Consider the following 25,283-nt stretch of genomic DNA (forward strand, 5'->3'; position numbering starts at 1 on the left):
TACGCAGTCAAGGACTTTTAACACCCGCACCAACTTGACTGGTCATGACGGCCTTATTAGCAGTGGTGGGTAGAGTACTGAAAATCTATACTCAAGTACAAGTACATTTACTTTCTTCAAAATCTACTTGAGTAAAAGTAAATATTCCAATTGGACAAACCTACTCCAGTAAAAGTAAAAAAGTACTTCGTTATGAAACTACTCAAATTACAAGTTACTTTTCATTTTTGTATTGATGTGCTTGAATCAGTGAAAAAGACATAACAGGCCCTATTTTGGAGATCTAAAACACATGGTCACTTGCGGATGGGATAGCTTAAATACATTTAGGGGTTTGTCCAGTCCACACTCGGGGTGGTTTTGTTATCAAACGTCAGGCGCCTGGTGCAAAAACCAGGCGTCTGGTGCTTAAACCAATCAGAATGACACCTGTCATTCCCTTTAGAAGCAAGCACTGCAACTTCAAACAGCGCATCTGTATTTTGATAGTCAGTGGCGCATTTCAAGGAATCAAATTGAAACACAACTACCAAAGGAGGGAGAGAGAGAGAGAGAGAGAGAGAGAGAATGGGAGAGGGAGATGATAGCTGGAACAAGTTACCAACTATTACATTTTGGTTAAGCAATCTACAAAATCCCATACAATAATTGCTGCATATAATCAGCAAGTTACATTGTGTTGTCAACCCTTCCTGAAGCATACATTCTACTAGTTATACCAGGGTCTCCAACCTTTTTGGGATTGAGGGCTACCTGAAGAATCCAAAATCATAGGGCTACTCATTTGAAACAAACAGACCCTCACTCCTTTTTTGCGAGGGTGATCCTCCTAAATAATAGACCTATGTGATTTTTACATTTAAGTTATCAATATTATGTAGGCCTATGAGCCTTTATATATTAAGCAACTGTATTTTCATCTGATTCTTCAATACATCAATATCAATATGCAACACTGACCGTTTTTGTTCAGTTAGTTCAATTCAAAGTTTCCATGAGGAATCTGATCTAATTTTTTAAACGAAAAAAGCCATCTTTAATGCAATTAATAATGTAGATTACAAATAGCATGCCCACCATTCATAATTCAGAGGTTGTTTAAGTTCTGATTTCATTGAACAATTCGCACATCTGAAATCTCTCCATGATCTGACGGTCCTATTGGTATGCCACAAGATTTTCAGCGCTATTGCTACACCAGTAGGCTACGGAGGAGAAAGGGCCCGTGACCTAAAGGAATTGTTTTTCAGTCCTTGAACAATCATGCATGAACCGTATGGACACGGAATAGCAACAGAACTTATGCTTATGAGATATGCTTGCATTGGCTACACCAGATGAGCAAGCTAATATAGCCAATATTACAGATGTATGGTCTACAATTAAATATCTATTTAAAAATCCACAATGGAGGATGTTTTAGAGCGTGATCTGCAGGCTAATTTGTTGGCTATTTTTAGAAAGTGCGCGCTGTGGGCTCCGTAAAGGCAGCCCGCAGGCTACATGGTGCTCGCGGGCACCGTTTTTGGAGACCCCTGAGTTATGTCAAGAAATAGCCTTTGTTTCAGTCGAATAGCTGCTACAGCTAGGACTAGCTCGCTAAGTAGCACTACGAGAACCACTGATAGAAAATAATGATGATTTACCTCAGCATTTTGAAGGCTGATATTGTTATGCTTAGGCTGACACATTCCTTTCATTATACGGTTGTCTCCCTTCCTTCGCATGGGACAGAACAGTGTTGCAGATGTGGCCAGACGTTGACCATGGGAGTGGGGGCTGCTTTTGGAAGTAGGCTACTAGCGTTCATCTCTGCATCCATGGCGTTTCTAGTCCTCAGTACCAACGTAACAGCCGACTCGTCTACTCTGCTGTGTAATCGCAACAATGTTGCAACCTAGGGAGGGTCGCTAACTGTATGCTTGTATTCCAGTCAACGAAGATATGTGTAGCCTACTTCTATCGAAATAGCCTACTCATTTTAATGAAGGCCCAATGGGAAATGTAATTGAGTAAAGAGTACAATTCTAGTTCAAATATTTACTCGAGTAAGAGTAAAATTACAGCCTTAAAAAAGGAACGTGGAAAGTATTCGTTACCCGAAAAAAGTACTTTTTTACTCATTTGCGTTACTTGTAACGCGTTACTACCCACCACTGCTTATTAGCCCCAAAAAGGTTGAGAACCTCTGCTCTACGCATTAACTGAATCCCTGTTCCAAACAGTGCTTTATTTTTTTAAAATAAGCCTACAGAGGAAAGCAAACAATTTAACATTTTAAACGTGTGTAGACCGTGACCGTAGAGGACAATCTCTTATTGCTGTCAGTGTCAGCATCACTGCTAAGGTGCGTCTTTTAACGTTACGGTTAAACGCATGAAAAATATTAAACTGCTGCTGTTGTTTTCTTTTCATGACTGAATAATTTAGGCTATTATCCTATGAATGAATGGAACGTTGTGTTTTTAAGCGTCAGAATTGACCCATGCAAAGCCACGCCCCACAGGCCAAGGCATGACAATGCTAGGTTTTCATATTTTATAGTCTATGGTTTCCATGCACACCATATTCCGGTTTTATTCGGAATAATGCCAATATTCGGATTGCACATGGGTCAATAATTATAGGCTAGTTGACACACAAGTTTTTTTTTTTATTGTTGTAGGCTAATATTCTATTGAATGATTTCATAAATAAAGCCCTGAAAAAATTGTACGCACAGTGCGTACAGGATTACGCCTGCCGGCGCCACTGATAAGACTACATGGTGACAGATTAATTTAAAAATGTTGCAAAGATACTGCATCAATCCGTATGTTTCATTAGGTTACTAGGCTATTTGTTTTGTCTTACACTAGGCTATATTTGCTATTTATTCAGTTATTCATCATCTTCTGTCCTTCGCACTACTTGTGTAGCGCACGCATTCTCAGACCTGTCACCTGTCACTCATCATCGTAGGGGAGGTGTTTGGAATCATTCCCGCTTTACAATCATCAGCCAATCAAGGTGGTCACTTCAGTCAAGCTCGTGCACGAGTAATGACGTCATCCATAGCAACGAAGACTCACTCTTAGTTAGGAGTTGGCTTTGTGAATAACTTTTAAGAGAAAACTCCTAGCTAAAATCTTTTAGTGTGATTTAGGAGTACTCCTAGTGTTGAGATAAAAGGCTTTGTGAATACGGCCCCAGATTCCTTAGAAACTCCAGAATCCAAGCGCTGGCTGCAGAGGTCTTGATTGGCTGGTAGCTAGTCCTTGTGATGTGCTGTGCCGATCTGTCCACCCTCTGCAGAGCTTTGTGGTTGTGGTTGGTGGTGTTGTCATACCAAGCTGTGATGCTGCCACTCAGAATACTCTCAGTGGTACAGTGGTAAAAGTTGGTGAGTATCTGGAGTTCATGCCAAAACCTTCTCAATTGCCAGAGAAAGAAGAGCCGCTGTCTAGCTGCCTTCATGACCACACCTATGTGGTGTGACCAACTCATTGTCCTCGCACTAGGAATCATAAGCAGCTGACTCTCCACTGCTGAGCCCCGAATGTGTATGGGGGTGTGCACTCCTCAGTCTTGGAAGTTGTTGTTCTGGCACCATGATGTCAAGGCTCTCACCTCTGATCTGTAAGCCCACTCGTCTCTGTCTGTGATGCAGCCGATAATGGTGGCAAACTTGATGACAATGTTGGAGCTGAGTGTGGCCGTACAGTCATGAGTGAACAGGGTGTACAGTAGGGGACTGAGCACACATCCCTGGGTGGAAACAGCACTGAGTGCCAGTGTGGAGGAGGAGACATTACTAATCCATACTGCCTGAGCTCTGCCTGTCAGGAAGTCAACAGCTGAGCTGCACAGGAAGGAACTGATTTTCAGGTCACAGAGATTCATGACAAGCCTAGATGGTACAATGGTGTTAAATGCTGAGCTGTATTCAATGAACAGCATCTGCACATAGGTGTTTTTCTGGTCCAGGTGGGAAAGGGCAGTGTGCAGTGTGGATGCTATTGCATTGTCTGTGGACACTTTTAACCTGTAGACGTACTGTACTGAAGTGAGTCTAGTGCAGCGTTTCTCAAACTGTGGGTCGCGGAGACAGCGAGGCAAGGTGGCTTGCCCGAGGTAAAGTGCTGTCGCGTGTGTTTACGCGTGTGAAATTACTCCAAACCGCGTGTGTTACAAGGCAAAGACAAGCACCTACCTCATCTAGCAAATAAGATTACTGCATTCACCAAAAAAACTTGAGTATGGGACAGGCGCCTCGATCGCGACAGTATTTGAGATTTCTGAGCGAAATCGCTGAAAAGTCTGATTGGGAGCCACTCTTGTGATCCCATGTATTAAACAGTAGGCCTACATCACATCCCTGCAAAGTTTATTTCAAAAATATTTCCCAACCAGCAGTGCTCAGTATGACTGGATTATGGATCCATTTAATGCAGCATGTTGGTATTTCATTGAATATATTGTACAATGCTGTAAAATGGCCTATGCTTCCTAATATGTTGCTGGAAAACAGAAATATGTGTGTTATGTATTTATTTATTATTATATCTGCAGCACCAGCTGATTTTAACTCTGTTGAAGAGGATATATTTAGAACTTGTCATTATTTCAATAAATTTGACAATTTTAAGCTTGACCTACCACTTTCTTAGAGCGATGAGGGACAGGTGAGGCTCGAGAATGCCCCCTTGATCAAAGTGGGGAATGAAAGAAAAAGTTTGAGAACCACTGGTCTAGTGGGTTGGGTAGAGAGGATATCATTTGAGCTTTGACAATCTGTTCAAAACACTTCATCACGTTGAAGATGCAACTGGGTGATAGGTTTCTTTGGGACTGGGATGACGGGATGATCTGTCACTCCATTTCAAAGTTACATTGTGAAACAAATTTCAGGGTGTAGCTCATAATGATTCTATTGTGAATTCTAATGATTCTAATATCTTCTGATCAGAGCTGTAGTCAAGACCACCATTGTCAAGGTCCAAGACAAGTAAGACAAGCCATTGATGTCAATTTCCACCCAAACTTTTTCTGCCATTTTCTAAAATATTTGAAAGTGAAGCTAAACTATCTCCTCTGAGGTTTATCCAAATGTCATGAAAATGGGCATACTTTATCTTAAGACTATGCAGAATTTTTATTTATCACCCCATTTCAAAGTTACTGTACATGTTAATCAAATTCCAGGGTATGTCCTATAATGATTCTATTTCTTAAATCTTTTGAAATAAAGGTCCAATTATAACTAAATTTGGTAAATACAATCATCACAGTGTTCTTTGGATGCAGATCTATGCAGATATATCTGTCCATAGGTGGTGCTACAACAAACCCATGTCAATATCTCAAGAATCACTTGATGTAAAAATGTGCCTGCTTACATTTAGCCTGTTTATACTTTGTCCAGTTTTCTCACTGACCTTCAATCATTTTCCCCTTGGGGGCTCTTCATCCAACCTCCTTGGACCCTGATAATCACTGGGTGTGGTTATATTTGTAATGTAGGACTATTAAACTATTATCTAGAACAGTGTTTCTCAAACATTTTCAGACCAAGGACCACTTAACCAGTAAAAAATAACCTCACGGACCATAGGATGGATCATCATGTTGGATGATAGGATTCATATGATTTAAACTGGCGTAGCTTACATAGGCAGTGTTGTAGAACTGTTTGAATTTACATACAAATTTGTTCAATATTGCAAACAACTCATCTATATTATATTTTACCATGTCTGCTTGCGGACCACTTGGGATAGCTTGCGGACCACCAGTGGTCCCCGGACCACACTTTGAGAAACACTGATCTAGAACTATTAAAACATTCTCACATTGTCTCATTATGCCGGCCTATGTACTTCCCTTGATACACTTTATTGCGGTTTAGTTTGTATAGCATACTTAATCGTGCAGTGCATGAATTCAGATATGATGTTGTTTTTTCAAGGTGAATACTAACTAATGTGCACTTGCAGAAAATTATGACTGAAATGTTAAAGGTACACTATGCAAGATTTTCACCGTAATATAAACTTGACAAAGCCAATTTGATGGTAAACGAACTTGTAATAGGGGAATCGTTCACCTAGCATAGCCATACAGCACAGCCGTAGCGAATCACTAATGAGAGAACCAGCCATGCAACTTCAAGAATAGCGGCCCGAAGAAATTACGCGAGAATCATGAAACATTACCTTGTCAGTAGATATAGCTCTTTTTGCCTGTTGTTAATCCTTCACCTCCACAACAAAAGCATTTTCATTGTGTACATTGGTTTTGGGAGTCTTAGTTTGTAGTTTGATGTGTTCTTTTGTTTACTTCCTGTTTTCTTTGTTACTTCCTGTGTCCTGTGCCACGTGTTCCATTATTTGTTTTGCCATGTGTCTGTTCCCTGTGCCTGTGTCTCTGCCCCTTACCTGAGCCTTGTTAGTCTACTAGTTTAATTATGGTTTCCAGCCCCGTGTTCACCTGTCTCTCGTTGTGCCTTCTTTCTTGTCCACCTGTGCCCTGTTAGACTTGTTTCTCCTCCTGTGTATTTAAACCCCTAGTTTTGTTCTGTTCCTTGATTCGTCATTGTGTTTAGTCGTGGTTGTTTTGTTCCTGTGGGTTTTGTCAGTGAAATTCCTTTGTGTTCTCAAATATCTTGTCATGCATTTGGGTCCAAATCTAACCTGCAATCCTGACATAGACATTTACATCGGCAGAGTAAAATATAAATATATCACGACTCTAGGGGGAGCGCTACAGTTGCCAAAAATACCTGAACCTGCACACTATACCTTTAAGGTAGGCTACATCATCTGACTAGGATTGAAAAAGACGTGGTCCCTCCTTTTCGACAGTGTAGCTAAGATGGCAAACATGGCGTCACTTTTTAGGGACTCTACTGTAGGTCGCTATAATTGGCATTGTGAGCACACTTATACACCTAAAATAGTGTAGAGAGATGCAAATTGAGACAGGTGTTTGAATTTGTTTAACATAGGGCTCAGAATGCAATCTCGATCCTTAGAAGATGATGAGAAAATAATGTACACAAGTAGTCTTCATAAACCAGGGTTAAAGCGATGGTTCATTTCACTCTAGGGTCCTTTGCACCATGACCCCGAACCAAACACCCTCCCAGAACCTGTTTTCCCTTGGTCGAACCCTGGTCGAGTAGCGCTGTCAGAAACTAATGACTTTCTGCAGGCGCTAATGGAACCAACTTAGTATCTCGTAAATTTCCCCCTTAATAATTCCCAGAATGGTACGAAACTTCTACAGTAGTACAACTATGTTCTTTACTCATAAAACAAGGCATTGGAAAGAAAGTACACCAGGAGTTTATTTAAATACCTTACCTACAGAGATACGCTGCATGACAGTTATGTATAATTCACCTGCTGCCTGGTAACCTACTTCCAAAACTTGACCTGCTAACAGATGTTTCCAAGGACACAAGTTGCATATTTTGTTCCAACAACACAATAACAGTTTATGTGATATGTCAATCACTATATTTCTTCCCTAACAATTTGACCACAGCTAGTTCTGGAGCATTCAACTATACAACTAAGGACACTAATTTTCTTTGTGAATGAAATGTATCGTAAATAAATAAATGTTCTTCCTTAAAATACAGGAAGCATAAGTATCAAAGCTCAATGCAAATCAAACCAGCTAATAGGTTAACGGAAATTAAACCATGCCAATCTCTAGGTATGGTGCAGGGTATGCGATGATATGGGGCTATTTTAATTCCAAAGGCCAAAGGAACTTTATCAGGATGCATAGTCTCCTGGATCCATGAAATAACTGGCCTTAAAAAATAAAAATCTGCCTGCCTCCATGGGAATTTAACATAAGAGTGCATATACTTAAGCCCCCTGTATTTTAAGGAAGAACATTAATTTATTTATGATACATTATTCATTCACAAAGAAAATTGGTGTCTTTAAAGGTCAGATTGTTTCTCATTGTTTTAATTAAAGCATTAAGATCAATTTCCAAAAGATGAGTTTTTATTCCTCTTTTTAGTCAACTTTAGCAGGGGTTCACATACTTTTTCTTGCCACTGTACGTCTCCTGTAAAGTGGCACCTAATTGGCTAATTCTATGATGCCAGAAATGAGCCCTGTGAAACACCATTTTGAAAAAGATGGTTATGGTGAGTTTCAAATATTTTTGGCTAAAGTAGCTATAGCATTGGCCACTGAAATTAATGGGGGCAGTACTTTCTCCCTCTCTCCAATTCTACATACAGTAAAACCTCCATGATATCACCCAATCATAGGGTCTGAAATTGTATCTCTACATTGTGTAAATTTGTGGCAAAGACTCATATTTCTAAATAGTTGCCTCCGTTCAATCCTAACCACTTTACTTCTCTCTATATCTAAATAGCAATTGATACCTGAAATACTGTTGCTGGTTATCTAATTAGCTATAATTAAAATAAATAATAATAATAATATTAATAATAATAATACTAATAATAGAAGTTCTCATTTTGTCAGCGTAGTAATTCACTTGTAATTTTAATCCCAGGGAGCAAACACTCAAATGAAAAAAAAAAATCTGTTTTCAAAGTCACTTTGTTTGAACGTTTTTTGTTTTCTCTTGACCTAATCCCCATTGCTTGAAAACTTACATGCACATGTATAGTAAATAGTAAATATACAGAAGCCAATGTAGACACTACATGTTGGTGTAGCAGGAGAGTTTGTATGGATGGTACTAATGACAACATTTTCGTTATCCACACTGTGCATAGACCATGTGCAGACCATATCTATAAAAGTTCACTTGGGTCCTGAGGGTAAACAAAAAACAGTACAAGAAAACTAAACAACAAACTAGAAGTCAGCAGTGGTCTGCCAGTACCTTATCTGGTAACACTTTATAATAACTACACACTATGAAGCACTTTGTAACCAAATTGTTAATACTTTGCTCATCATTTGTTATGCATTACATTCTCATGCATTGTTCCTATATTAACTCTCATCTCTCAGAAATTGTCTATGTTAAAGGTTTAAGGTCTAGGTTCAGTAAGAATATGTAAGTGAATGCTTAATAAACCATTTACACCTACATTTATGCACACATTTGTAAATGTAACAATGTAACCATTTTTAAATTAAGTAATATTCCATTGTTTACCATTAGACTACTGTTCTAATGATGACTAATGATTTGTGTAAATGAAAGACGTACAGTAATGGTGAGTGTGTTAATACGTGTTTTATTATTAACAGTGACAAATCCATGATGAATTTAGGAGTTACTAGTGGTCAGTTGAATATATTGTGTGACCTCATCTAAAGTGAGGACTTTCTATGCCTTACAAACCATTTACACTGCAAAAAATGAAATCTAACCAAGTGTTATTAATCTTATATTAAGATTAAAAAATCTATTTGGTATTGTTTTTAGTATGAAAAGACTTACCTAGCGCCCTCTCAAAAGAACATTTTGACTTAATTTAAGAAGACTTTGACTTATTTTAAGGAGTCTTATCAAGACAAATTTGCTCAACGCACTGGCAGACAAATTTGCTTGTTTTTAGGACACATTTGCTTAACGCACTGGTAGACAAATTTGCTTGTTTTCAGGATGAGATGTCTTAAGATAAGTCAAACTTTTTTAAAATTAAGTCAAATGTTTTCACAAGAAAGCGCTAGGTAAGTCTCTTTATACTGAAAACAATACCAACTAGTTTTTTTTATCTTGATATAAGATTAATAACACTTGGTGAGATTTTGTTAGATAAGCAGTTTTTGCAGTGTACAAATGAGTTATAAAGGTTCGAAGTACCAAGTTCAACTTCTTGCAGTGCTGCGCATATCTGGCTGAACATGATGCATGTTTACAGTACAAACATCAGCCAGATCTGCGCAATGCTACCAGAAGTCAAACTCGCCCACTGATTTGAAGCTACCGGAATACAATACTTTGATTTGTCTGTAGGGACCCTCCCCACACTACCACCAAAGTGTAAGGCTATTTTGAACCTTGTCAGTGGTTTGACAATAACGATTTGTTAAGACCATGATAGCGATTTTGAACTGGCCATACCCTAAACGTATTTAAACCATCCGCTTAACCATACAGATTGTGTATTTCAGATTGTTAAAATAAGGCCCTCAAGCATTTCAAGAGGGGAGGAACCATGTCTGGAGCATTTAAACCAGAACACAGTGGTTGTCAACATCCCAGGAGACAACAAAAAATGTATATCCATCTGACTATCTGTCATGCAGTGTGCTTACAGGGGATATAAAACAAAAAATAAATTAAAGCAGTGGGGAAAGCTGGGGCTAGACATTTTATTGAATAACATTTCAATAGCTTACCTACATGAAAGCACACTTTATGCAGATTATAGGCCTACTATTTCTATTACAACTCTACCTCTTTAATTCAGCTCTCTGGTTGAAGCCTGGAAATATTGTAAACAAAGTAGCATGACCTCTCTTCTTGATAGCTGTTGAAAACTGCATGGATCTGACAGGGATTGTTTTGTTTAATAATAATAATAATAATAAATAAATAAATAAATAAATAAATTCATTATGCTGCTACCTTCTGCTTTTCTCAAATACAATGTAGCCTACAGGTGTACCTTTCATCAGTCCAGTTGCAATGGATGGACTGTGATGAACTGCCCTACTTGTGATTGTTTTGTTTTTTGTGATTTTAAAGGTTTTATAACAATGCTACAAATTTTTTTGGCAAACTATGTGCTACAAACCTATTCACCTTTGCAGCGCCAGTAGGCTACTTTCTGTGCGGCCCGCAAACACACATGCCAAACAAGCATACACAAAAGTTTCAAGAGTGAGGGATGGAGTAGAAGATGGAGACAAATTGATTAATTTAATGTGATTTATTTTCGCGGAATGGATGTACAGGACTGAGCGGCAGTCATATTTTGTACCGCTATGCGGTACATCTAGTTTATTGTTGAACAACGTTTACCGGTAAGTAAAGCGGGAGATGTGGGTTGCTTATGCGGCCGCGTAAGCTGCAAAGCATTGCGTGAAATACTAGAAAGGTTGTGGATATGAGTGTCGCGATTTCGGTTTTGAATCGCATATCTTTACAGCCCTACTCTGTTTGTCACAAACAGGTTTTAGTTAAACAAGGTTTAGTGGAATACCTGTTCCATACGGTTTTGCATGCACACAGATACCTTCAAATGCGTCGGTGACCATCAAAATACCGATGCGCTGTTTGAAGTCACGCTGTTAAAGGGAATGACAGATGTCACTTTCATTGATTTAAAGGATGTTACGCCCAAAACACACCCACGACTGATTAAGAAACATAAGAACCGTCTTTTAGTGTCAGACGCCCAACGTTTGATAAACAAAACCACCCCCAATGTGGACTGGACAAACCCCTACATTTACAGTATTTAAGCTATTCGCTAGTGACCATGCCATAGATCGCCAAGATAGGGCCCTATATTATTTGACCAATTTTAATGTTTTATAACATTTTGTGCCCAAAATCCACCCTTCTGTTGGGATCAGGATAATCCTGATTTTTTGGATCAAATGTATCCCAATCCAACTGAAAAGTTTTGAACAACACAACAAGGTTTTATCCAGAACAAAACCAAGATTAGATCATGTGATCCAAATTGATTTCAGGATCCTATTTTTACCTTTCGACATTCCCTTTTCAATATTTGATCCAATTCAAAATCCAATCAGATTACTTTTCTAACAACTGGGCGCCTGAATTGGCGTGTTTGTAAAACACCAATTGGCACACTCACTAACTTTTAGTATATGTCTAAATCATTAGACAAATCATTAGCAACTGATCAATGATGGAAATATGACTTAATTTAGAAATGGTTAATGCATAATTGATTGTGAAATTTCAATTAATAAAAACCTGGGCTGGGATGGGTTTATTTGACCAAAAACAAAACATTAAATGGTTTCCAAAAAACTGATTATTAATTATGGATGAGAATTAATGTAGAAACAATGCTTTAGAATTATTACATGTTCACTGTATTCAAGATAGTGATACAGGTGGGTGATGTTTTAAAGCCATGCATGCTGGTGTAGTAAAGAAACTTTGCCACTTATTTTTGGTGAGCAGGTTGAATTGAAAAAGTTTCCACAATCAAAAAGACAAACAAGCTGTTGAACTGCATTACTCACTGTTTGGATCCACATTTTCACACAGTTCAGTCTTTGCTTCGCCATTGGGTCTGTCACTAGGTTTGTGAGAGAGACGTGAGGACATGGTTGCAGCGGTCACCACGGCCTTAAAGCTGCGCTTGCGCTTCTGCACGTTCAGCTCTGGGTGGAAAATAATGACATACACTTTGGGCATGTAGAGCATCCCCAGTGCAACGGATGCACTCAGGTTCATAGAGATTGTAAGTGTTGTTGTCTGGATATATAGCTGAGAAGGAGAGAGTAAGAGGGAGAGGGAGAAAGACAAGGACAGGGTTTAGTATGACTACACTGGTTTTGTGGATAGAATACATTTCTGAAGGTGCCATAATTGCATTCTTGATAAAGACTTGACCTAACCAATCTCAGTCACACTGATGTTATCACATTCCAAATGAAATATATCCTTTAGATTATCACTTACAACACTCACCACAACATGATAGGTAGAACAAAAACAGGACTGAGAAGTTATTGTCTGTTGCTCGTGGCAAGACAATAATGAAAAAAAAGAAAATTGAGTGTGGGGTACACAGTCTGAGAGCTCTATTTTAACTAGGCCTATCTAAACACAGTCTGAGGGCTCTATTTTAACTAGGCCTATCTAAACACAGTCTGAGGGCTCTATTTTAACTAGACCTATCTAAACGCAGTCTGACGTGCATGGCACAAGTGCAATTAGGGTGTGTACAAATCCACTTTTGGTTGTTTAATGGTGTATGTGTGGTCACCAGAGGCTTAATTAACCAAGGGTATGTTTTTGGGTGTAACATGTTTTAAACTCATCAGTGTCTCCTCCCATTAGCTATACTAGCCAAGTACTCCTTGGCAGATTGCTATTATAATGGGGGATTTTTAAGAAAGTGAAAGTGTGCCAGCTCATCTTCTATGGCAACCTGATGTGATCTACATGATAATAATCTTTCACATTGTAATCTTTTTGCTTATACCTTATACCCTGCATTGACTGACAATATACAGACTGGCTGTTTGATGTTGTGCTGCTGGCTCTTCAAAGGAAGGACAGATCATTGGTTTAAAGGATGTTACGCCCAAAACACACCCATGACTGAAAAAAACATAAGAACAACCCTTTTGCACCCAGCGCCCAGCGTCAGATCACAAAATCACGCAATTAAATTAGAGACTCTAACCAGACGTTTCAGATCGCCAAGACATTAATATTATGACTTTTGCATGTTTTTGCGCTGCCTACATTTTATAGGCACAATCTCTGACTCTGAACCTTTTCATCACATCTCATATTCTTGATAATATGCCCTTAAAATAACAATGAAATACTGTGTTATTGACAGTTTTTTTGTCAATTGCACTTTCCACTATAGCTCAACATAGCAATGAGCCAATAATGTATCTGGACACACCTCAGTGACTAGTTTGCCTTGTGTGCTGGACAAGAACAGTACAACTATGTCATTCTCTGATTCAAATGCAAAGACACAAGCTGGGAAACGCTCTACACCGGGAGTAAGATAGGGCTCTGAGAGTCACCAGTGAAGTAAACAGTGTCAGAGCTTAGAAAAATGAGGCAAGAATAAGAATCCCAATATGGATGGCTGAGGAATTATAACAAAAAGCAAAGAGAACAAAAGAGACAGGAAAGGTGAGCAGAAATCCCATAGCAGGTATGAAATCTACTGCTTGCTGTGCTTTATGAAGGTTATGCAGTGTGGCTGCTGACAGAACCAGTGCCACTCGCCTGCTACTCCACCAAGCTCCTGTCACAAGATACCACAAATTATCACACAGCATGGTAGTGAAAAATTAGACCCATAGGGCATTATTTGTGTTACATGTATGACAAAGAGGTGTGTGTGCACAGCTCCCCTTCAAGCTAGAAATTGTCAAACCATCAGAAACTGTCAAATTCATTTACATCCTAGAGTCCTGACAGAAGACATCAGGAGGTGCCATTCTGAAACCATGGTGGTGGCCATGGGGGTGGCCCTTTATGGTGATCACGCAAGGGCAAGCGTTTGATGAAAAGACAAAAACATTGGAGTCAAACAAAATAAATAATAAATAAATTTAAAAAAAATTGCAGTGCAGTTTCTGCTTACTTAGTACTGAGTAAATTGTAAAAAATATCAGAAAAAAAAACCCGCCAGAATTCAAGAGGATGTACCATGAAGTAACTGCTCCTGCAGACGTTGACACCAGGTAGGTAAATTGAATAAACTCATTATAAATGGGTGTACTGGTGAACAACTATTATAAGAACAAGTCATTTATTGGAAAGTTCTAATTTCTAGGTAAAACACGATTAAACCTGGGCTGTGTAGTGTGACTTTACAAATGTAAAGATGTGATAATCAATAATCAGACTCATGATTTACTATTAAAAGATTTTTAGTCATATAACTGCTTAAATCCAGCTTGCTCTAAAACAAATAAAAATGTGCAAATGCTGCAAGATAATGATAGACAACCGGTGTGAAGTTAGACTTATAATGTTTAAAAACTTAGAAGCTTAGAATTGAAGTGTGTTTTCTTAATTAAAAGCATAAATTGTTTTTGCTAGAATAACCTGTTATGATTTTGTGTTTTTCTTAAACATATAAGAAAGTTTGCTTATAATACTTAAAATGTTTTGCTAATATTTACATAAAATGTGTTTGCTTAGATATAAAAAGGTTGTGTTAGAATTAAAGTGTGTTATGCTAAATGAGATGTGCTTTGAACAAAATGTAAAGACAGAATGTAAGAACATAATGTACCAGCTGTAAGAAACTGTTTGTCAGCAAAACAAAACTCTGACTGGCAAAAAAAAAAAAAAAAAAAACAGAACTAGTATTTCATGGCAAGACATAATACCAAACTTGGATGTGTTCTGCCTGACCGAGAGGGGTATAAAAAGAGAACGGCCCCTTGTTCAGGGTTCTTTGTTCTTCTTTTTCCTTTTCATTTTTCTTTGGACCGAGCATTTAGCCTTTAGACTTAGACAGTTTTCTTTCTTTGTATTTTTTATTTGTATTTAATAAAAGTCAAAATCCTAACCTTTGATTAGGAGTTTGTAAAAAGATCGTTTAGCGTTTTCTTGTATTTTTCTGCCTCTCCTGTGTTGCTGAGAACCCCGGATGCCTTGCAACAGGGCCTCTGCTCCAAAGACTTGACTTCGCTCCGGGTGAGTAGGGAGTCCGTTTGAGGGCTACTTTCTAAGACACTGTATATGGGCAAAAAACATACTGCGCACGCACTGATATACACAGGAGTAGTGAACTCAGCCAGGCATTTGGGAAGGAAAGCCCTATGCTCCAGGGCAGACAAAAAAACAAATAGGCTTTGTTAGCAAATTTATTTGTTGTGACAAATTGTTTGTGAAGCTAAGGTCTAGGACCCGTTGTGGTCTAAATGCACATCACACACCCAAGCGACGATACGGAAATCTGTCTGATAAATACAAGTGTATTTAGGGATAGAATCTAAATTGTTATAGACCCGTTGTGGTCAATTGAAGTTCTTATATGTTACAAGTACTGTCATTAAAAAGAGCTTTAACTTCATTTTGACAAAACTCCCGAAATAATAGGGTAGTTGATTTTCCCTCAAATCTAGACAGACAGACGAATGTCTGTAGTGAATTTTTAACCTCTCTCAGATTTTGATGACAAACAACTCTAGCAAATACAGCTCTGAATTTCTTCCTCTTTTTAGTGAAGTTAACCACATTTTGAAGTACGAGTCGAAGGGAATAGGGAACAGCGACTAAGAGATAGAGAGACACTCTGAAGTGGTCTATTTTCGATACCAGGGCGAAATCCCTAAAATATCTGGAAAAGAATGGACGCAGACCTCCTCCAAGTGTATTGAGTCATTTGTGTTGAATTTGGTGCACTTTTGTAGTGTGCAGATCAATTCTAGGTTCTAAACTTCTAAACTTCCTACATAATTATTATTTTAATAGTCAGTAAAATAGTAGTTTGTGTTTGATTAAGTCTTTTTTGTTATAGTTCATTTACATTGTGTTGTGTTTTGGCAATAAAATACCTTTACATTTGCTCCATCTTTGCTAGATCAAGGTCAGTGTTGAAATTACTGCATGCAAATCACTAAATGCTATGCAGAGGGGCATAATATTTAGGCCATCTGATGTAGGCTACGTCTTTCCGTGTTTATGGGATTTCTTTGACAAAGGAAAAAGAAAGAAAAAGTCTTCTTTGCTCCCAGTGTACAAGTACGACGTTCCAACCACTCAGGTCTTCATCAGATGGGCCTGCACCATTACCTTATGCAATATATTTGTGTGCATTGACATTACGTCTATTTCTTTGATAATATTATTTGCTACCACATAACAATAAGCCGCTATTATTATTAGGACTCAACACGCTTCGGTGGTATTATATATATATATATATATATATATATATATATATATATATATATATATATTAATTAGCGCATTTTGGGTAGCCTATCCTACATCTGGGCAACATTGAACAAATTGCAGTCTACATGCCATGACAAACATTACCAGTAGTAGGCCTACTGACTGAATATTAAATAGGCCTAGATTGTTTGCAAGTTATGGTAATATTATACTAGCGTTAACATTGCACTTTCATCACGTTAGCACACTATGATCACGTGTGCAACTTGCAATAATTATAGGCCTACTTTTGTTTCAAGTTCAAGCCCAGGTACCTTACACAGTATTCAATTTAATTTAAATTTTCTATTTAATTTCACTTATAGACCGCCAAAACATAACCCATGTCTAATGGCACTTTACAGAGTACAGATTAAAACATTCAGAGAGAGAGAGCCCACAAGTAACAGGGACAAGGAAAAACTCCCTAAAATTCGAGATACATAAAGGAAGAAACCTCGAGCAGATCCACGACTCAAGGGCCTGACCCATCCGCCTAGGGTCAGTTACAGGGCAGTAAGGTCTGTACATGATAAATAATTAATCAAGTAATTACTTAGTGAAGAGGCAGTTTGTATTAATATGGGCTTTGACTACTTTTGACAATTGAAAATAAAATCTCTCCGCTAATATTCTAACTCTGTCAAAATAGGCCTATCAGAAACATGCCGTAATGTTAAGGTGTGTTAGTGAGGCTTTTGTTTTGGAATTGGTAGCATCGGCTAACTAGCGCCAGATTTTGGAGTGCAGGGGACAAGCCGAGATGGGCTATGAGACATACGTTCACACTCGGTATCATGTTTCAATACACTTTAGGTCAATATCACACCGGAATTCTCCTTTAACTGCCGGTGCCTCATTAGTGTGTCTCGCCACCCAGACTCTTGGTTCCTTGGAGTATCGGTTGGTCATACAAGTTAATGTGAGTTCTCATGCTTAAATTAAATGTATTTTAGTAGTGATGGGTACATGAAGCCTCGAGCGCTACTCGGCACATTAGGGAAATGTGCCGAAGCTTCGAAACATGGAAGACAAGGAAAACACAGCGACATCTGGTGGTTTGCATAAATTATCGCAGCCACGGACTAGTGAAAAGAATGCCTACAACGTTCAACACAATGCCAAAGCTTCGAAATGTTCTCATTCATTACATTAAAAGCGTTGCAAGAAATGTGAATTTCTGTTTGTCTCAATTCAATTCATATTTCTGTCACTCGTTATCACGTGAAGATTGGTGTTTCCGTGGAGGCGTGAAATCCCAGTCAATGTTATCCCAGTCAATGATCCAATCGGTCTCCCATCCACTTAACGACCGCAGTAGACACTACTTAGCTTCTAAATCAGGACGAAGTATTATCAACCTCAACACGCTATGGACGAGAGTGGAAAGGAAGCGACCAGGCGCCTAATTAAACCAAACCCTACATGGCCTGACATAGTTTGACGTTTCATGAATCAAACTTTCAATAAAAGGAAAATATTATGTCAGCCATTATTGTTAGGCCTACATAGAAATATTAGCCTGTATTGCTTTTAAATTACATGATTGAAGTTGAGACAAGATTGCAACACAGACACGTTTTAATGTCACTGTTCTAAATGGCAAAGCTTTAGGCTAGGCCTAGGCTATTTCTTCTTTATTTCTATGTGCATGATATTATGGATTATGGACATTTTCCGGAAAGAAAAGAACGTAAATTCCCAAACAGAGAAAGCATCCTATATAAAACAGGGCTACCCACAAATTTCGCCTGACTCTTGCAATACAACACAACTCATTCCGACACTAGAGCGGGTGCCCTGGTTTGCGCAATACAAAGCCTTTGAGTCAGATTCCGAAGCAGTCACGTGGGTGTGTGTCCTAAACGAAGCTTCAGACGTCACACTCACAAACTGAGGCCTCGCAGATAATGTATAATAAAGGGAGAACTGCCACTCTCGGAAAACGTCCGGTTTCTGAACTGGTTGCAGTTCCTCCTGTGGTTCCACATGAGGGCGCTCGTCCACGAGTGCAGAATACATGGAGGTCTATGGAGCTGTACCCCTCAAAATCCACTTTTCTCGGGTTTTACTTTTTTCCAAGTAATTTGAATATTGTATTCGAAAGGGGAGGCAAAGAAAATACACTTGGTTGAGTATTATATTTTTTAAAGTCACTTAATTGTTCTAAAAAGCCTTTCAAACGTGTCAATGACGTCATTCATTAGCACAATGCTAGCGTGTTATGGGCTACAACGACCCAAACTGTAAGAAATCAAAAGGACATAAGTACTCGTTCATTTAACTTTTGACTTATAACCCATGTTGAAGTTATACAAACTACAATCAAATCTGAGATTTGTCAAGACAATCAGGTGAAAGAGACAAATTTAGCCGTCTAGCTCCATTGACTCCCATTCATTCTGCACTCATGGCGATCGCCCCCAGTGGAATTCTGGTGGAACTGCAACCAAAATTCGGTACAATGGGACTTAATACGGAGTGGCCAGGCTCTCCGTAGACGGGCTCTGGGCCTCGTTTGTCATCAGTCACGTGATTTTTATGGAAACGACACAAGCCTCGAACCGGGGCTTCATCTGGCACGCGCCTTTCTGCTCGACACAAGCTCCGAAGCCTCGCTTCATTGGGCACATCACTTGATCACTAGCGGTTAGTGCCGTGGTTACATCCAGCTCCTTGTCTCCACAAGCCCTCGCCGGCTACAAATTGTGTCTGCGTGTGTCAATGAAAATGTAAGTTCTCTGCTTTTACACATGAGCAACGTTCAGCCTTTTATCCATAGGCACTGGCTGTAATGAATTCACATTAATTGCGTTCTGTTTATATTACAGTCACCGGTTTAGAGTGTGACCGCTAACTTGCTGAGTGCTGTTTGTTATGCTGAGAGTGTAAGTTTATTGGCTTCCTTTCTCCCTCACGTGTGTACATCTATCACAGAAAGCTTGTTCATATGTATGTAGCAGTGTTGACTCGCCACGTCTGTATTATAGTTTGGCCTGGGTGTGTACGAGTAAAAACCAGACGGCTTAAAGTGATCGCTACGGAATTACAACTAAATAAGCTCCTGGTTAGACGCCGCGGCCTGCGTTCATACAGGTTGGTAATGTAGGCTACTTTAGCATCTTGCCCTGTTCCGACTGCTTATACCCAATTGAGGACCTTTGCGGCTTAAGCCAGGGGTCTCAAACTCAAATGAGCTGGGGGCCATTTCTGCCAACGTCATCTGATTGGAGGGCCGGCTATTTCTGAAAAAGCAATGTTCTTTTTTTCAAATACCACACAAAACTGCAAATAGAAAGTGCAAGTGTTTTTATCTAGTTGTAGACACCTGTGCTAGCAACCTTAGCTTATAAATAAAATAATGATAAAATAAATATTAATACAAATTATAAAACAAACAAAAAGCATAAAAACGGGTATGTGTGTGTTTCACACCAAATAAAAATATTTTCCTCTCATAACTTTTTTAAACCTGGCAAACTAGGCGTCAGGGTTAAGAAAGCAACACCATTGGATTTTTATATCAAAATGTCAAAAGGTCATGGCTTGAAAGTGGTCAGAGATAAAGTCCTACTGTAAATATAAAATTTTTTGAGTATAAACAAAAGTTTATGAAGGGGGTAAATGTACCCATCACTGGATGGCAAGCACCTCAAATTATGCACCTTTCAGTAAATACTGGATGAACATATTTGAGCAGGTTTACTTTCCTTTTTTTCATATTACCCACATAACAAATGAACAGGAAAACACCTAAGATGTATATGGTTTAGTGATGTATTACTAAACCACAAGGCCTACAATAAAGTATTCTGGTCAAATCAGTTCCTATCGCGGGTAATCTGAGCAGAAGTTCGCATCATATTGCGGGTGACTTTGTAGTTCTTTAGAACCCTGTTTTTACTAGCCCTGCTGTCTGTACCACGTCCATTACGGACACGATTACCACTGCAACCTCCAAGCTATGTTGGGCAGAGGGTCGAAATAAGCATGGTATGCTTAGTGGACACCGTCGTATACACACAAAGACGCACCTCCATTCACAGACGCACTGTGACTATCACTGTCAATAGACGATCGATCATAATCTACAAAAGGATATTCTCCTTCAGAATCAGAATAGGTGAATAACATAGCCTACCTAAGACTTCATCACACGTGAACGTTTTTCAACATTAGGTGTAGGCCTATTTCTGCTTCAATTTGTGCAAAACTATGGCCTGCATCGCTTCCGCGTCATTACAAATGCACGTCTTTGTGTTTCTCGCGTGTAATACAAGTATTTCTGGAAACTTTGGGTTTTTGGGTTTTAATCAAGCTCTGGATGTCTAGCACATAGTGGAGCAGAGTAGGCTACAATTGAGATGTCACCATACTTGGATCTATCGTCTACTTTAATCAGTATCGTTGTTTGTCGCAATTAAAAATAGCCTCAAGGGCCGGATTACATTATTATTTTGACATACGTCGCGGGCCGGAATTGGGCAGGACGCGGGCCGGGTGTTTGAGACCCCTGGCTTAAGCCCATTGATGCAGAGGCTGCAAATTAGGCATAGCTTTGATTTGACCTATATAATTACTTGTATGATATCGTAGCCATGTTTTCTTTGCAGGAGGACCGTCGTACGCCACCTTGGCCACTGTTTTTCCTGTGCCCTGTTTTAGTATTCAGTTGTGTGTGTGTGTGTGTGTGTTTGTGTGAGTGCTGCAGTCTCTTGTGTATGTTGCTGTATGTTTCATGTTTGTCTGTTGTATGTTGTATGCATTCTAGGCCATTGGGTTAGTGAGTGCAATATTCGGGAGGGGTAACAATCTTGTTGTGTGGTCACTGGATTGCTGTGTATAGTAAATGAATTGCTGTGTGTGTGACCTGTGACGTGCCCTATATATATTTTGTGTTTGCTGATTGAAACTTGCTGAATCTTTGAGTGTTACTCATCCAAACACCTTAATTTTGCACATTGTTGTCCCTGTGAGTTTGCTGCCCAGAGGCCTAGCGTCTGTTCTAATACATCTACGTAAATAATAAAATTAATTGTTTTTTACTTTTCTAATATTTCAGCCCCTCTCTCCATTTATTTCCCTTTATTGGGATAGCCTGCTTGTAACATCTAAAACTCCGATTGTTGGTTATCAACCTGTAACTGGTTTAAAGGCCCCCTAGGGGTCACAATAGCTTTGGCTAACTAAGTCACATATGTCAAACTCAAGGTCTGGGAAAATGTCTATACCTGGACAGTGAGATTTTTTTACATTTTCTATTAATATACTGGCACATTGTAGCAGGTTAAGTGGAATCACATAATTGTGCTGCAGCACACAAATGTCATTGCCCCCCTTCCTGTGTGCTATTAATACTAGTAATTAGCAGCTTTGACTCAGCGGTTGAAAATAAAAGTAGAACTGAGCTTTTCGAGTCAGATGGGAGGTACAGTACATGTTCACTGTCAACAAGCATAGCCTAAACCTGTCTGTCTTTTTCGTAGAGCTGATGTGGCCATACATAAGGGATATTTCATAGTCTGTCAGTCAGTATAGGAAAGAAATTCTAACATGATGAACATCACCCCAATGCAATTCAACTTTCTGCAGCATTTGAATAATAATTTCAAAATAAAATATTAGGAGACATTATAAAATGAAAAACCAAATAAGATACATATGGGAAAACTGGATAGGCAGCAGAGGCAGCAACATATAATGGAGCTAAAGAAGTCCCTGTAACACCTGTAACACTTAGTTTAAGGAACACATGTTAACCATTTAAACATAATTAATATGTGTATGTAGTAGTGCTCAACAATGTCTGTATTAAACTTCATTTCAGATTTATTAGGTCTTTATCATTTTAGCATACATTTTTTGTCCCCTTAGAATCAGAAGGTTCTATCTGTGTTAGTTCTCTGAGGGCCAGATGTACTAAGGCTTTTGAACCCACTTCAGGCGTATTTCTGAACGTACGTAAAATCATGGTGAGATATTTACAAACAGGGCGCACAGAGGTAAAAGCGCAGACTGCCTGTCACGGGGCCTGAAAATGGCAAATTGCGCTTTTCCGTGTCATGCATATCCATTCATGGGAGGATCAAGGGGAAAGTGGGAGTTTCCTATAAAGAGATAGGAGGGAAGGTGTAAAGAGCACCTATAATTATGTTTTCTGCGGTATGTACAAAAAATGTCCTTGTAAAAGCCTCTGCCTTGTAAGGCAGGTGTTGTAATCCAAATTGCAGTTAAATGTTTCAATAAGAGAACCTTTCAAAGACAACAGAATCGCTATTTACAGCACCAGTTTTGCATCTTTGTACTATATCAAAAGCAGCCTTTCGTTGGCCTTTCAAATGTCTTACTTTCACTTTCACATCATCCACTTAAACTTTCCTACTTGCTAGATTTGACCAGTGTTGTATAAAGTACTAGAAAGCAATACTTGAGTAAAAGTACAAGTATCGTACTAGAAAAAGACTTTGGTAGAAGTGAAAGTTACCTTTTAGAATATTACTTAAGTAAAAGTCTTAAAGTATCTGATATATACTGTACTTAAGTATGGAATGTAATTTTGTGATATTTAATGTACTTAAGTGTTCAAAGTAAAAGTAAAAAGTAAAAAGCAAGCGGTTTTATTTTGAACTTTTATTGTGAACTTTAGTTTGGCTTTCTTATAGTAAAGCATAAAACACATTCAGGGTTCCCATGTCTTCTTAATCTCACTCATCAAATCAAAATCACATTGTTTTCTAGGACTTTTCAGGCACAATTCTCCTAAGTTCTAAGAACAAACAGCATATGTTTAGAGCTGACATCAAAGAAAAAAACAAACAGAAATTTCACTTTTGTATGAACTTAAGGTAAAAATGAAAAATAAATAACTTATTTCTTTTTTAAAAAAATGACCTGCTGGTAGGGAGAACCTTTTGGTCATTTGGTATGAGCATTTCTAGGGCTTACTCCCCAGGTCACCATCTCACTCTCTCACTCACACACACACACACACACACACACAGGCCACCTATGTCCAGCAGCTACTAATATGCCAGTCATTAGTTGAAACTGAAAAGGTGTCTGTTCATCTTCAAAAGAAGCTGGTTTTCAAAGTTGCCAGAATTCAGTGCCCGGGAGTTTCAGGCCCAAGACCGGCCCACGTTTTCCATATTGGTGGAAATTGGATAAATGAAGCAACATTTCAGCTCTTACTATCCTGTAGTTTTTATTAGTACCATGGTTCAACAAATGTGTAAAGGTTATATACAGTAATAATTCACTTCAACTGAGAAGTTAACAAAAAATATTCCACTATTCCACAAGTTAACTAAAACAGAAAGAAAAAAAGGCTACATTTCAAAGGCTATCCCACACTCCCACAAAGAGGCATATTGAACTAATGTTTAGGCTACATGTTTTTTTTGCATGGGTAGGCTATATTGTTGTTTGGTGATTTAGCCTACTCCTTTACTACACCCTCTTCTGAGCAAACAAGGCATATAAGTTTATCATATAGGGTAATTGCTCTTTCTTACATTAAATAACTTTAATTTATCCTCTCTACTTGTCCCTGTAGTCATGGCCTCATCACTAATTTCGGGCTCATCATTTTCAGTGGTCGTCTGGTTGATCTGCTGCTCAGTCTCTCCTGGCCTCTTTCTACCATCCATCCTTCCTGACGCTTGTGTCTACTGTAGGGCCGGCTCGGCTATCCATATCTGAGAAAACTTTTTAGAAAAGACAGGCTATATGGACCCAACCAACTCTTTTTGGAAGGGGAGAACTCCCTCACATAAGCTACAACCCATGCAGAGGCATTGCATTTGTGTCATGCACAGAATGCAGAACGTGTCCTACTTTAAGAAAACATAGACTAACATGACAAATGTCAATACCGACCGGCCCAAAAGTGAAGCGGCCCCGGATTCTCCGGATTCTCCCAATTACCAACCCCGGGCCTGATTCAGTCTTACTCTTCTTGGACTGAAGACAAGTCCTGCGATGCTAAATAACCTTTCACAGGCCGCTAAGGCAGGTAGCGGAGTGTTCAGCATCACAGTTCAGCACCACTATCATCGGGGTGGTCGTCTATGGTAACGGGAGATAATATTATTATTATCATTATTATTATTATTATTATTATTATTATTGTTATTCCACTTTTTTGCTTTCCTGTTTTTGAGGTGGTTAACATGGTCGAAAACTCTTGAAATTTGGCACACACGTCAGGTGTCACGCATCGAAAGTTAGGTACAAGAGCTTGACCCTGGGCGTGGCCCAGGGACTCGCTAAGCCCCTTAGGTGACTGATCCGTGGTTGGCAAATATTTTGAGGTGGTTAACATAATCGAAAAAGTCTTGAAATTTGGCACACACATCAGGTGTCACACAAAGCAGCTAGGTAAAAAGCTTGGCCCCGGTATGGCCCAGACTTCGCTTAGCCCCTTATGTCACTGTGACTTGTGGTTGGCATATAGTTTTAGATACACACACCAAATTTGGGGGGTGTATGTAACTCCCAAAAACAAACAACTTTTGTATTAACATGCCATTAGCCACGCCCACAGGAAGTGAGGTAATTGAGAATTTGTGCGTTGTGGACATGATCAATTTTAACATACTCCTCCTAGACGGTTGATCCGATTCATGTCAAAGTTGGTATACATGACGCCGAGATCCTAAATTGTGAAGCCTTTTTTTGATATGTTGTAATTTGCCAAAATGGCGAAATTG

General features: G+C 39.0%; 1 protein-coding gene and 1 long non-coding RNA gene across 3 annotated transcripts in view; one reads left to right on the forward strand and one right to left on the reverse strand.

The window, feature by feature from the left end:
• The window catches only part of LOC125302642 (metabotropic glutamate receptor 7), a 288,880-nt gene that overhangs the window by 13,677 nt on the left and 249,920 nt on the right, over nt 1–25,283 (reverse strand). For both annotated transcript variants that reach the window (XM_048255942.1, XM_048255943.1), the window contains exon 9: nt 12,165–12,411. In XM_048255942.1, coding sequence (XP_048111899.1) covers nt 12,165–12,411 — 247 coding nt within the window. The remainder of the gene's footprint in view (nt 1–12,164; nt 12,412–25,283) is intronic.
• LOC125302643 lies at nt 19,126–22,962 on the forward strand. Its single transcript, XR_007194944.1, has 4 exons — nt 19,126–19,304; nt 19,404–19,460; nt 19,563–19,668; nt 21,186–22,962. It is a non-coding gene; the product is annotated as an uncharacterized LOC125302643 (long non-coding RNA).

Source organism: Alosa alosa, chromosome 10, assembly GCF_017589495.1.
Source record: "Alosa alosa isolate M-15738 ecotype Scorff River chromosome 10, AALO_Geno_1.1, whole genome shotgun sequence".
NCBI classification, from domain to species: domain Eukaryota; kingdom Metazoa; phylum Chordata; class Actinopteri; order Clupeiformes; family Clupeidae; genus Alosa; species Alosa alosa.